Genomic DNA, 13,432 nt, shown 5'->3' on the forward strand with positions numbered 1-13,432 from the left:
TTTGAAAATGTTTTTCATCTAAATTATACCTACTTGCCAGCACAAGCTATTTCATCTAGACTGCATTTCTCTACTTTTCATGACAAGGTCATGGAGGTGCAAAGCCCTACTACAGTTGAGATATCCTCTCTGTTGCTACTTCCCCTACATTACATCTGTTACTGTAAACAGTTCCTAAGCTGGGACTCTGAAGAAAATCTACAGAACTAATACTGCATAAGTCCTGATCTACCCAACAAAAACAGCATTTCTTGTGTAGAGATGCAGGTTGGCATAAAATGACAGCAAAAGCGTTAGAAGTCTTTGAAAAACTCTGTGCCTTTTTTCAGACAACTCTGAGGTCCTCTGATAAATAAAGTGCAAAAGAGCAGCATCTGCTAAGACCTACCCTATTTCTTCTCTATAACAGGAGCAATTCTAAGAGCAATAGTGTGTGAAAGGGAACTAAGCAGCAGAAGGATCTGCACTAATGCTGATGCTCTAGGACTGGATTATTCTTAGACAACGCTCGCAAGAGACCCTAGGCCTATAGAGACTATTTTTATTGCTGTAAGAGTTACAGTTCACATTTAAAGGCTGCACTTTAATAAAAAAAAGTTGTAAAATGATTTACCATGCTTTGCTTTGACCAAACACTCTAAGCAAAAAGATCTGTGCATAAAGGAAATAAAAATCACTAAAATCATACTGCTTTTCTATTTACTCTTTTATCCTGGTCCATAAAAATGTTATTCTGTCTTGAAAAGCATCTGTGTGAAAAAGGCATTTGCTCCTTCTGCATATTCAATGATGTGTGGTGATTTCAGTGACCAAAATGCGGTTCTATTTTGATTTTTTCACTACAAGGCCAACACAACTTGACTGGGCTATGCACTCTATTCTTAGGCCATTACTAACAAAATCAGTCATTATATTTCAAATTAGTCATAAGTGTACAAACTCTAACATAAAAGAACAACTTCTACAGTCAGTGGAGCTTGTGTAAGACTTCTTATGATCAGGGACCAATCAAGATTAGCAAACAGCTTAAAAAAAAAAAAGTGCTTTGGATTTCTTAGTCAAGCATGTTTTATTTGCTAGCTGTTAAGAGAGAAATGTGAAGTTTGCCTTTTAGAGCATAACTATATTTGAGAAACAGAGTGATTTTCCTCTGAAAGAAAACATTTTGTCTAACTAGTCTGTTTAATATATACTCTCAGGATGACTTAAGTAAATACCCTATGTTTACCTGGCACAAATTGTCTTCACTTGTCTTCAGTATTATGCTGGTGTATTCTTAATAATACTAATGGAGTTTTAATAAGATTCACCACAATAAAATGAGGGGACATAAAAACCAAGGTGGTGCAGGCCCATAGCAGCAGAATGAAAATTACTCACTAGCAATAGAAAGCACAGCTCTCCTGTAATTTAGCTGATTTCTTCACATAAAGGCTTTCTGGTCACTCCATGCAAATAATGCACTTTAAGTTCCTTCACTCTGGAGAAGCACTGTGTGACCTGGCACCTGCCACAGCCCTCAGAAGAGATAGGGTTGGCCCCCGTCACGTCACAGATGAGACGGTATCTCTCTATCACAGCAGCAGCTCTCTGATAGCTAATTATACAATCGTTACATAATGCAGAATCCTCTTATGCAGAAAGATTCGTACCTGCCACTGGGAAAAGGGGGAAAAGCCACAGACTTCAACTTCTTGTCTTCTGCAGCTGTTAAGCAGTTCTTTATAGTCTCCTCAAGCTGCTCTTCACACTTGTCTGAGCCCCACTGTGGGATGTGACAGTGGATGACAAACTTCGCTGCTAGGCCACTAGACTGGGTAAGTGCAGCTAAAACAAATGAAAAGACAACATTTAGTTTTGAATAGAAATCACTCTGCAATGACCTCTCAATCCAAAGCAATCTGTTAATTGCATTACCTCTCCAAAGAAATACATTAGGAATTAGCATATGCCACAACGATTCCCTTGCAATCATAATCTGATCGTCTGGTCATTAATTATGTGATCAGTCACAACTTCTTTGGAGACCAAAGGACCCAGGGTTTGTACGTTAACATGTAGTTATTCAATAATATTTTATAGCTTTCTCATTCAGCATGGACTCTGGATTTATTTCATGCAGAGTATCAAAACCCTGCACCACCAACAGTATCATTAATTCCTCAATAGACATTTCTGTAGGGCAGCCACAGCCATATTAGAATGCTTCATCAATATCCTGCATCATCATTACAGCTTGAGTGTTAGGGAGCAGTATTTATTCCCACTTCACAGCTGGGTAATTTCAGACATAAAGACATGAAAAATCAAAGAAGTCTGTTGAAAGTAACCACCAGTTAGGTCCAATTATCCACGTAGCCTGTGAGCAGCACTTGAACCCAGGGCCCGTTGGGCTGGAGCTCAAGTATTTGCAGTAGACCTCCAGCCACTAAGAGCTGTTTAGTATTGTTTGCCTCAAACCCAGTGGAAGTGGCAATTTCAAACACACCAACACAATGCAATGGCTAACAGAGGGTACATTTTCCATCTATTAAACCAAGATTACCTTCATTCCTAGGACTAGTTTAACAGCATAATAGGGGTCTATTTGCTAGTGATGTAGTGACTTTAACAGAGAAAAGTGGTTTACTTTGAAGTTATGGCATATATTTATGATTCAGTGCAAAAGCAAAGTGAAATATATTGTACAAAATTTTCCCTATCATTTGGGATTATAAAGCCAAGCTATTTATTTAGGGAATTTTAAAAACTAGACTATTTAAGCATTTAATCTCTTTGGTATTGAGATACTAAGCCAAATAAGGCACTAGAAAATATATTGTAATTTCTCTCCATCTGCCCTCTACCCACCTTCAAACCCGAGGAATTGGTTTAATTTGTTCACAAAGGAAGACATAATCCCAAGTCCAAAACTACTTGCTGCTATAGATATGCTAAACACGTGAAGTTGAACACAGAGTTCTTTTATAATTTATATTTCTATAATGTAGCTGTAGTACCTGGGAGAAGAACAGCAATTTAAGCAATAAGGTATGTAAATTCTAAAGATCCTATCACATCATTATTTGTGATCAAAGTAAGGAAATTGCTTTGATTATATTGTTCATCAAATACGTAAAAGCAAGAAAATTTATGAACTACCACTGTTCTCATAGTTCATGTGATAGACTGTGAGCTGTTTCTGGCTCTTGCTAAGGAACATGGTGCAAATAGAAGAGGAAAGACAGCACAGAGGTGACAGCATAAATTTTCCTTAATTTTTGGACTTCACAGATAGAAATGGCCTAAGGAAAATTAAACAGCTTGCTTTAATCTGTGTTGGCAGCTAGATACCCAAAGATGGAATGGGCACAGCACAGAGGTATCCTATTCCTCTCCTTTTTTCTCCCCTAAGCAGGCTGTTCATATCAGCAACAGCCTTGAAGAAGAAACAGGAACTTTTACGTCACAGAAGCAAAGGTACCTATATAATCAAGAACAGACCAGAATGTCAAGAGAAAAGAACATATGGAACGTAGTATTTCCAGAAAAAAACATAGCATCCTTTTTACCTTCAGCAACTTCCAAAGGTCCTTGAGATTTGCGAAGCTCTTTCACCGTTTCTAAAAACTCTTTTCCTCCAGCCTTTTCCAAAGCCTTGCCTGCAAGGACACAAAGCAAAAGACCTTGGCTCCAAAGCATCCACAAGAAAAAACAACTCTACAGTATTTAAAAGAACATTGTACATGTATTATCATGTTTAGCAGCTGATGTTTACGTTACCACTCTGTCAGCCACAGATAAAGTTCACTTTTTATTGGTTTTGAAAAACCTTGTATATTATTACTGGAAGTACCATAATATAATATAATTATTTGCAAGTATGCTACCTTCTTCTGCCTTAAGATTAAAAATGTGAATAGCGGAACTTGCAGGACTTGTTTCCTAAATAGACCAGAGAACAACAAAAACAAAGCATCCTCATCAGCTTAAAAACTACCACAAACAAGGTGTTCATAACCCATCAACAAAATCAAAGTATGAAGTGTGCTACCTTCCTTCAGGAATAGTATCCTAGCAAAACTCCAGAACTCTTAACCTGTAAGTTGGAGCAGTAATCTAGAAAAAGATATGATGCAGGGCTTATGAGCTCTATCCTATAACTTAACTTCATGTCCCTTGTGACTGAGCAATATACATCAGCATGTATATCATTCAGTCTCCAAAATCAATGCAACATGCTAACCCAATTACTTTTCTGAAATAATGTACGAAATAAACACAGCTGGGATGCCAGTGAAATTCCTGATGACTGCCTCTGTCATTGTAAAACAATGATCCAAAGCCTGCAGCTGGATTCTGTGCCTCTCAATGCAACTGACTGTTATCATAGGCAAGTAGTTTTACCTCCCTATTGCTTTGATTTCCATATTTGTACAAAAATGATAACAACATTTCTTTATTTCACATGAGCAGTAAAAGACTTTGTACACGTTTTTCTGAAGCATGCAGAATTCTATAGTGAAAAGCATAATTAGAAGTGCTATTAATACATATAATTTTCCTTCCAGAATTTTCAAAAAGGCAAATATAAAAAAAATCCAATAAAGAAAAAACTAATAAGAATTATTTACACCTTTGCTGCCCATGTGCTTTAAGAAATTATCTGTGTTTTGAGTGTCGTTAGCTGTCATTAAAAAAAATAAAAAAAATAGTGATTAGCCTGTTATACCTAGTCAGTTCCAGCCTGATTTTCAGAAGTGTTGTAAGTGATATTTTATGGCCTGAGGAAGATTCAGATGAAACAGGATGGAATCTCAGCAGGCAGCTAGTAGACCAGATACTGTTCCAACTTTAGATTTGCTTTTTCTGCGTGCAGCAGAGCCTCACCTATTTCCTCCTTGAGGTCTATTTCAGCAGTTGTAGGGTGAACAATGCCTTCTACTTTCATGGAGCCAATATGGCTGATGTCACTCTGTGTCAGAGAAAGCTGTAAGATGATGATGAGAGAGTAGAAAGAATTAGAACTAGTAATCTGAGTGCAAAATAATTTTCATACCAAATAACTAAACCAGAAGGGTGGATTCTGTCTTTCAGAGATCATTAAATTTATTGTGTTCAGTATGTGCAATTCTGATTTTTAAACTTTAATTGATTTCTACACCAGTTAGACCATTTCATGATATTCCCATAGCTCGGAAGCTTGCTCCAAAGGAAATTATTGCTAGAAAATTTTTTCCAGATGATCCTACTATTTGAAATAAAAGTAATAAAAAAAAATTGACTACATCTCCATAGCTAAATCTGCAAGAAAAACTGCAGCTTCATTCAATGGGTCAAAAACTAAGGACAGCAAAAAAAATCCTCTTGGCGAGTGGGAAAAAAAAACAACAAAAAAGAAAGGAATGGGTTGGACAGTCCAGCTGGACAATATGGACATGCAGGTATTTTGGTGGGATAGTTTTGTAATTCTGGACTGTCACAGTCTGTTCTGAGACAGAGACAGGCACACTCTGCAGGTCTGGTAAGGCCCTCAATTTGAAGAGAGTAGTGCCTCGCAGCCTGCTTTCCGCTGGGGCACCCAGGCTTCTGGCACAAACCAACACGTGGAAGCTGCTGGGTGATCCTAGGGACCTGGCCAAAAACTGAGTCAGGATGTAGCTGGGGCATGAGAGCCCAGAAATGCTTCTGTCCACCTGCCTGAACATAGCCTAGAAGGTAAAATTTGGTTCGGCAGTATGCTATAAGCAACACAGCTGAGTCCAAACCGAACAAAATCCTAGTACAGGTTTACCAGTGAAATGAATCAGTATGGCTCTCTCTCCAAGAAGAAAGGTTGACCAGCCTTATTCTTAGAAATCTTTTATTTGCAGCCCTCATTTTTTTGGAGACAGCACCCCCCAATGCCTTGAGTGAGTTTTAGATCAAGTCTTAAATTTGGAACCACTGATAGAAAATGGAGAGAAGATTTCGTACTGGTGTTGGATAAAAAGGATTGTTCCGTTTATACTAGGCTCCACTGATGTCATTCCCATCCGTTATAACTTTGCATTACCTTTTGTCCTGGCACAAGGCTTTTGGAGGACAAGATAGTGAAACCATCCCCAGGTCCATCTTCAGATGTTGAATTTGAAGCTCCTTCTTTTTCATTGTCCTTTTGTTTGTTCTATTTGAAAAAAAAAAAAAAAAAGAAGAAGAAAGAAAAGCAAGAACCCTCCAAACAAAGTCAGCATTTACCATTACTCAGCAATGAATAGATTTAATCAGCTACTACAAATCTCATCTTCTCAGGGCGATATATTATTCATAGCCTTTTACTCCCGAAATATTACGTAACAGAGTTCTTCGTTGTCTGTAACACTCTAAAAGATCAGTGGTTCATCTAAGGCATTACATAAGTTTGTGGTCATGATAAGAATCAGGGGTATGCACATCCATTTGTGGTTTTACTCATGATTAAGGTTGTCTTTATTGGGTGAGTTTGCATTAGGGTTGGGGTTTTTTTGCTGCTAACAGAGCAGAGCCCATTCTAAATCCAACTTAGTATCCCTGTCAAATGCTCCAATTTGAAGGAAAAAACATCTGAACGATATCATAAGTCTCAGCTAACAAATCATAAATCTCAATCCATACCAACAACAGCGAGTCATCACACCTAAATACAAGCAGTTGGATGGACAAAATGAAACAGCTAACCACTAGCTGAAGTCTGAGTACAAAATCCCCTTTATGGGACACACTCCTTCAAGCAACCTAGCTCCAGAAGCAGGAAAGCTGCTCCTACCAGGGCTGTGGGAGCATGTGCTCACATCTCTCTGTATTTGGTTCAAGGGATGTCAAGAAGCTAACTCTTCCTGACAAGCCCCAAATTCCGCATGTGTGCAATTCAAAGCAAGGGTGGTAGCCAAGATAAACACACAGAGGCATCCTACTCTAATTACTAAGTAATTCTATTCCTTTCTTAAATGTAACTTCTGCATATTCCCAACTATGCAGATCTATCACAAGTTTAAAAAGTTTAGATTACAGCTTAAAAGGATTTAATCCTATCCAAACAAAACTTTAGTAACATTTTAACATCCAAGCTCTGGAATGACAAACCAAGGAGCATTGGTCGAGGTTGCTGCTTTATCACACTAAACTATCTTGGACGGTGATAGAGGATGGGCCACTGTTAGGGAAGGTGCAGTGGTCAAATTAAGATTCATTTATTCTTCTCTCAACTTTCTAAAAACCATTAATAGCACCGCAGCTAAGAATGAGTGAAACAAAGAGCTTGTCAAAATGACTTTTATATACTGTACCATGTCAGGGCAAGTTCTCTGCCCAGTGAAAACCTTTAACAGCAATCTGGTAACCAGAGAAGGCTGAAGGTGTGGTATCTGTCAACCACAGAATGACTTAAAATACAGCTTCCTGTATTTTAAATGCTAAAGCTCATTCCTGCACGATTAGTGTGAGGATAAACAGGTTCCACATAGTTTTCGAGAAGGTACTGCAAAGGGTGATATGGTAAATCTGAAAAGTTTCCCTCAAAGCTTTAAAGGTTTCTGTCAGAGAAATTCATTATAAAATTATTGCGATTCTTTTTTCTAAAGTTTAGAGAAAAAAATCCTGGTGTATCTATTTTCAACTCCTACCTCCCATTTCAAGCTGTAACAAACAAATAACTGATGCAGAAGCACTGATCTATTTATCCCAATATTCTTAGATGCTTTTTGATCCAAACCCTCTCCTACACTTTCAGAATCCCATATCTGCCTCATGCTTACCTTTTTGGGTGTCCTGGCCTTGGCAGACTTTGCTTTCTTCCCACTCTTTTTGCTCACCATGGATTTCCTTCCTTTCTTCTCAGGAGTAGGGGAAAGGATAGTCTCAGATTTGCCTTTGGCACCCCGTTTCTTGGCTAGAAGCTCTGGTTGAATTCTAGGCAGGACACCTCCACTTGCAATAGTCACACCTTTTAGCAACTGCAAGGAGAAATAGTGTAAAGGAGCAGAAAATATCCCATTACAGATTCTCTTACAGATTCTCTTACTATGCACTCAAGCTGTTTTCACTGATCACATTACACATATACAGGTAGAGCACACGCTGTCCCAAAGCGCTGCACCTTGTTCCTTTATCATGGGAGAATCCAATTAGGAGGAAATCCATAACGATACAGAAACCTGGCAGGTCACAGTGTTTATTCAGTCAGCACACCCCAGCAAACGCAGTTACTCTACAGGCCAGTCACTCTTTCTTTCAGTGCTGGTCTTTCTGCATACCTACTCTTGGTGACTCACAAGCAGTAAATGAAGTAACTGAAGAGGAGATAAGCACCAGCAGGCTACATAAAACTTACGGCACCACAGCCCTGCTCAGAGAAGGATGTGTTATAGACCCTTCTGGTAGGGAAGTGGATTTAGTGGAAGTATGAGCTCCAAGCACCGGCCTTGTAGAAGTAAGCAATAGGAATGGGACTTAGGGAAGCAGTGGGTCCTCTCTCACTATCCTGGAGCGGGCCACAACCTTATCTGGAGGACAAAATCTACTTAACTCCTAACTGACAGCAGTAGATCTAGTCCCCACTTCACAGGCCTGTGACCAGTACTACTTAGCAGGGAATGGACTGATAATATTATCATTCTTTGCCCTCTTCTGGCCTCTGTTTTGACTTTCCAGTCCCCTGTAACAGAGAAGCAAGAGCTGGATGCCTTCACAGGCACCAGGTTTTAATTTTTTAAAGGAGTCAAACGTAGCACAAGAATCTTTCAAAGTGTGAATGATGTCACCCATCTTCACACTGGGCTTTCCAAGAAGAGATCCTCTGGTGTTGACTGAACCTCTCCAGCATCTCTGAATGCTGCAATTCACAGCCCGTGCCATGATCTCTCTTTTCACTCAACAAGTTTAGCAGAAGCAATTCCACAAGCAATCCTCAAAGTCAGAGCATTGAAAACCACAGTCTGGGTGCTAATGGGACTCAGGCATATGGAGGGGGAGGCAGTCCTGGATGCAGCAGTCACAGAAAGTGAGCCAGACCCCTATCCAAGATGGGCCTCACACACAGTATAATAGAAAACACACAGTTCTACAGCTTTTGGAAAGAAGTTTTCCATATGGCACATTTTATGTAAGAATTGGATGTCCCTGAGCAAAAAATAAATCATAAGCTTTACCCACTTTAACAGGACTCAGAGTTTGCAAAAGAAGCAAAATTTCAATTCAGAGATGTGTTCTCCTGGAGTCCCAGTAAAAGCAGACATACCAGTAAGGAAAAATAAAGGGACCAAAAGATACTGGTATTTCTCAGTGTAGAGCTAAAATATATAAAAAGTTGCCATTAAGCAATTAGCTAATTAGTTTAAGCCATATTAACAAAATCACTAAATCTAAGGAGACAGCCTAGGGTTGCAGCCAGGGGAAGTTCCACTTCAAAGGCACAACCACGAAAAGGAACACCGGGTTGCTGGGTATATATCATGCCCTGTAAGATCTAGGTACGGGAAAAGGAGGGCACTCAGGTCCTATACGGACACTGGTGGCTCAAGAACTGGTCTCAGGCACCTAAGGCACATTTCTATCCAGAGGGGAACAGATACCTGCATGAACATGGAAAGAAAAACACTAATTAGCCAATATGAGGGCATACCCAGCCTCTTCCAAAGGGCTACTGAAAGAATGGGATCCTGGATGACAACTAGCAAAATTTCTCCCATAAAATCAAGGAGGAATTCACGTATTTCGAAACCTCAAACAGCAAACTGTAAAGATTCCATGTGTGCCACTTGTTGTAGCATGATACTTACTCGAAACAGAAAGAACACAAGAACATGTAGGTTTAAGATTCATCACATCTAACTTTAGCCATATAAAAGTCACACCTCTTTTTTATGTTAGTGTTTTGTGGTCCCTTTATGGACAGTGGAGAGAGATTTCAGTTTGGGCATGTGCTGAATTGCTCTCCAGAGTCACTATTTTCCAGTACTGCTTATACATGGAGCCCAACAGCTAGCGAGGAACTGTCAAACTTTTTGATGCAGTGAACCTCCCACCTAACATCCTCCTTTCCATGTCCCTTTCCATGTATTTATACAAACAGAAGTAGATGCATACAAATATTTTGCTTTTATATAGGTGGGCATAATCTCATTTTCTTCTGCTCTAATATTTGCATCCTCATTCGTATGTCGGGCTAGACTGTTTCTAACTTTCAGAAGTAGCAGCTTCACTCATGCTACAGACATAACTCTTGCACTGAAATGTAAACAGGTACCTGATTCAGTTCCTCATCATTTGCAACTGCCAGGAGGATATGTCTGGGGGCAATTCTTCCTTTCTTGTTGTCTCTTGCTGCATTTCCTGCTAGTTCTAGAATTTCAGCTGCAAATACATTGAGATAAAAATAAGCAACAAAAATGTAACTTATGTACATCTGCATATACATTCCTATACATTTACAATCCTTTTTAATATCCAGTTACCTTTTCAAGGGTGTTTCCTGCTTTAAATGATCTTTGCTAAGGAAATGCAGAAAGCAAACCACAGTCAATACGTTTGCAAATTTATGTAAAATAATATGTCCCTCCCTAAAGGACACCTAGCAGAAAATATGCTAAGCTTGGTTCATATAGCTGCTTTTACAAGTCCCAAGTCAGATTCTCTTTCAGAAAATAAAACACCCTCTATACAAATACACAGACCAAAATTTAGCAGTAGCCCTGTAGGAACAAAACAGGAAAGCATGCAGAGAAACCCCAAACCTAGTAAAGAAAGTTCTGACAAAACAGCAAGGATTCTTAGGACCAGGTAAGATGAAGACTGAGGTGCATTTAAAGAAATACTCTGAAAGCCAACAGACTAGCCAGGCAATGCTACGATACTGCATTAAAGGGCACTGGAAATCTGTGAGAAGCTTCATTTTAGAATAAGATATGAAGGGTTTGGCTCAGATGCAAGCAGACAACTTAAGAGTTTCAATGCATAAACTACTGGTAGAAAGCTCCTTCTATATCTTCCAGGAGTAGAAGGTCATTTCAAAAACAGTTTCTCTAAATCTGCAGTAACATTTCAGTTGTGACCTAAAGTCTCTGAGGTTCTTCTGATCTTTACAGAGGAAACAGAGAAATCTTTTTGAGTTTAATCTTCTTTAAACTGTAACAATCAGTATAATTAACTAACAGTTTGGCCCTACTTAAGTTATTTCTCATGTAAGAAAGTGAGGAGAAGGGAGTATTTCACTCAGAATAATCATAAAAAACATATTTGCAGCTTGTTTCATTGTAAAAGTATCCAGTGTCCCCTTCCTCAGTTTTTCATTTTTGTTTTTAAATTTGTCAACAATACAGGCAAGAAAGTAATAGCCCAACAGTGTTCTGTTAGTGACATCTTATTCCCTTTTAATGGATTAAAAAAAGAACTGTAAGTATTACAAACAGAAGAACTTTCAATCTAGTGGAAACCTACATAATGATCTCTAGCTAAAATCCAAGGGAGATCAACAAGAAGTTTAGCTCTCAGTTCACGGGCAAAATACAAGCCTTCGATTTCACTCAGTTAGAAAAACAAAGGTGCATACTTGTCATCCAGCTTTCACTACTATATAACGTACATATTTAACTGAATGTTAGAGATAATGTTAAAAACAGCATCTGTTGAAATTTTTCACAATTATGCATGAAAACTTTCAAGAAATATTACCAAAGTTGCAAAGACAAGCATTTAAATTTTAGGAAATATTAGAATTATGTTTATCATAACCACAGAGGAAAAATCAGCGTGTGATCAATCAAATGTTATCACAATACAAATACACACTGGGCTTATATTAAAAGTTAAATCAGTAACCTCAGCTCTGGCATTTCCTAACCTTGGAACACCTGACTTGGACTACAAAGGAGAAGATTTGAAAAAAATCCGACATAATGCAGTTATATTAGCCCATGTTGGGCTGCAGGGCTGGAACTTTCAGACCTACCTCCCTGACCTCTGCCATTGGAGCTAATGCAGTAGCAGACAGCAGTAACAGATTGTGATCCATTACGCAGACCAGCATAAAGCAAGAAAAGAGACCCATACTTCTCCAGTGGGTTTTGCAGACATACGCTGACAGCAGAGCAAATTTGCATCAGGAAAAAACCATACTTACCTGCATGGTAACTGCAGTTCTTTCAGATGTGCCAACAACAGGCACATTCTGCTAACTGTGTGCTCACCCCAGGCCCCAAGGTTCTGGGTCCTCTGGCCAGCGTCCAGATGATGCACTCAAATGTCCTCTGCCTAATGTTAAGAGCAAAAAATGCAGAACACTCAAACGCCAACCACTTTTTTTGCATCTACCACAGGACACCAGAAGCAGGGAATCCAAGGCAGAGACTATGTAGGACAGACTGTGGAATATGCATATAAATAATGTATCAAAGGATGCCAATTATTTGCATAGGTAAATAATTGCCCTACCTCCTTCTAATGATTGTCTATATGCATATTTTTCTATTTTGAAACATAATGATGTTTGATATATTTGAAGCATATTGATCGCTTCAGGATGGAGGTAGGGACTCACAATCTTAAGAATATAAAATGGCACTTGTAAAATGCAACATCACATCTGGAGGCTTCAGTAATCACATCCTCGGCTGATGTGAACAGATCCCTAAAGAGACTACTTTATATTTCAAGTAGAAACATCTTGACAGCTGAGGTCATCTAAACTCTATGTAGACTGAAGTCTGAGAATATAGGTCTTATCCTCTAACAAGCTTTTTTGCAATCAGGTGGCTTGATATTCTCAGACATAAGTTGGTTTTACATTATATCCTCTCAGCAGCAGATACTAAGAATTACAGTGAAATCTTGAAATAATCTTGCTTCCCTCAAGATTCAAAATCCACACCGGATGCCTCCACGCTGGAAGCGTCACTTCAAGGAAAGAACATAGTTCAATGAATTTTCTTGTTCAAATCAATCTCTAGGAGGCAATGATCTATTCTAATTCGGACATTTTCAGCACGGCCAGCTAAAAGCAAACTAGCTCATCTAAACATTCTACCGTTCATCTTGGCCTCAGTAGACATCTAATGTAGGTCAACTGTATCATGCCCAGCACTGCCCACTGACTCTACACAACACCTAGACAACTAAGCTCATATGTAAGGTGATCACATTGTCATTATTTAATACTGAGTCAAATCTCACCCTCTGTGAGGACCTTTGCAGAGAATTAGGGTGTTTCTCAGGCTCTCTTCTGGCTACAGGACAGTACAAAGGAAGATTGGGCAGTAGTGTTTGTATCTCCAACTTGCAAAAATAAAAGTGACCCCAAAAGATATTTTAAGTCTTTTTAATGCAGCCTTTTCTGGACCAGTGAAGAACAGGACTGTCTTATAACCAATATAAGCAGGAGCCAAGCTATAAACTGAATTGGGTTAGATTTTCTTATCCAGTGACACCACATACAGAAAAAAGA

At 38.9% G+C, this 13,432-nt stretch overlaps 1 protein-coding gene across 2 annotated transcripts in view; it reads right to left on the minus strand.

Moving 5' to 3' along the window:
* Positions 1-13,432, minus strand: part of MACROH2A2 (macroH2A.2 histone) — a 28,700-nt gene that overhangs the window by 2,270 nt on the left and 12,998 nt on the right. For both annotated transcript variants that reach the window (XM_067299731.1, XM_067299732.1), the window contains exons 3-8: positions 10,241-10,347; positions 7,752-7,949; positions 6,035-6,145; positions 4,870-4,969; positions 3,552-3,641; positions 1,653-1,827 (exon numbers count right to left, since the gene is read on the minus strand). In XM_067299731.1, coding sequence (XP_067155832.1) covers positions 1,653-1,827; positions 3,552-3,641; positions 4,870-4,969; positions 6,035-6,145; positions 7,752-7,949; positions 10,241-10,347 — 781 coding nt within the window. The remainder of the gene's footprint in view (positions 1-1,652; positions 1,828-3,551; positions 3,642-4,869; positions 4,970-6,034; positions 6,146-7,751; positions 7,950-10,240; positions 10,348-13,432) is intronic.

This window comes from Apteryx mantelli, chromosome 7 (assembly GCF_036417845.1).
Source record: "Apteryx mantelli isolate bAptMan1 chromosome 7, bAptMan1.hap1, whole genome shotgun sequence".
In the NCBI taxonomy this organism is placed as follows: Eukaryota; Metazoa; Chordata; class Aves; order Apterygiformes; family Apterygidae; genus Apteryx; species Apteryx mantelli.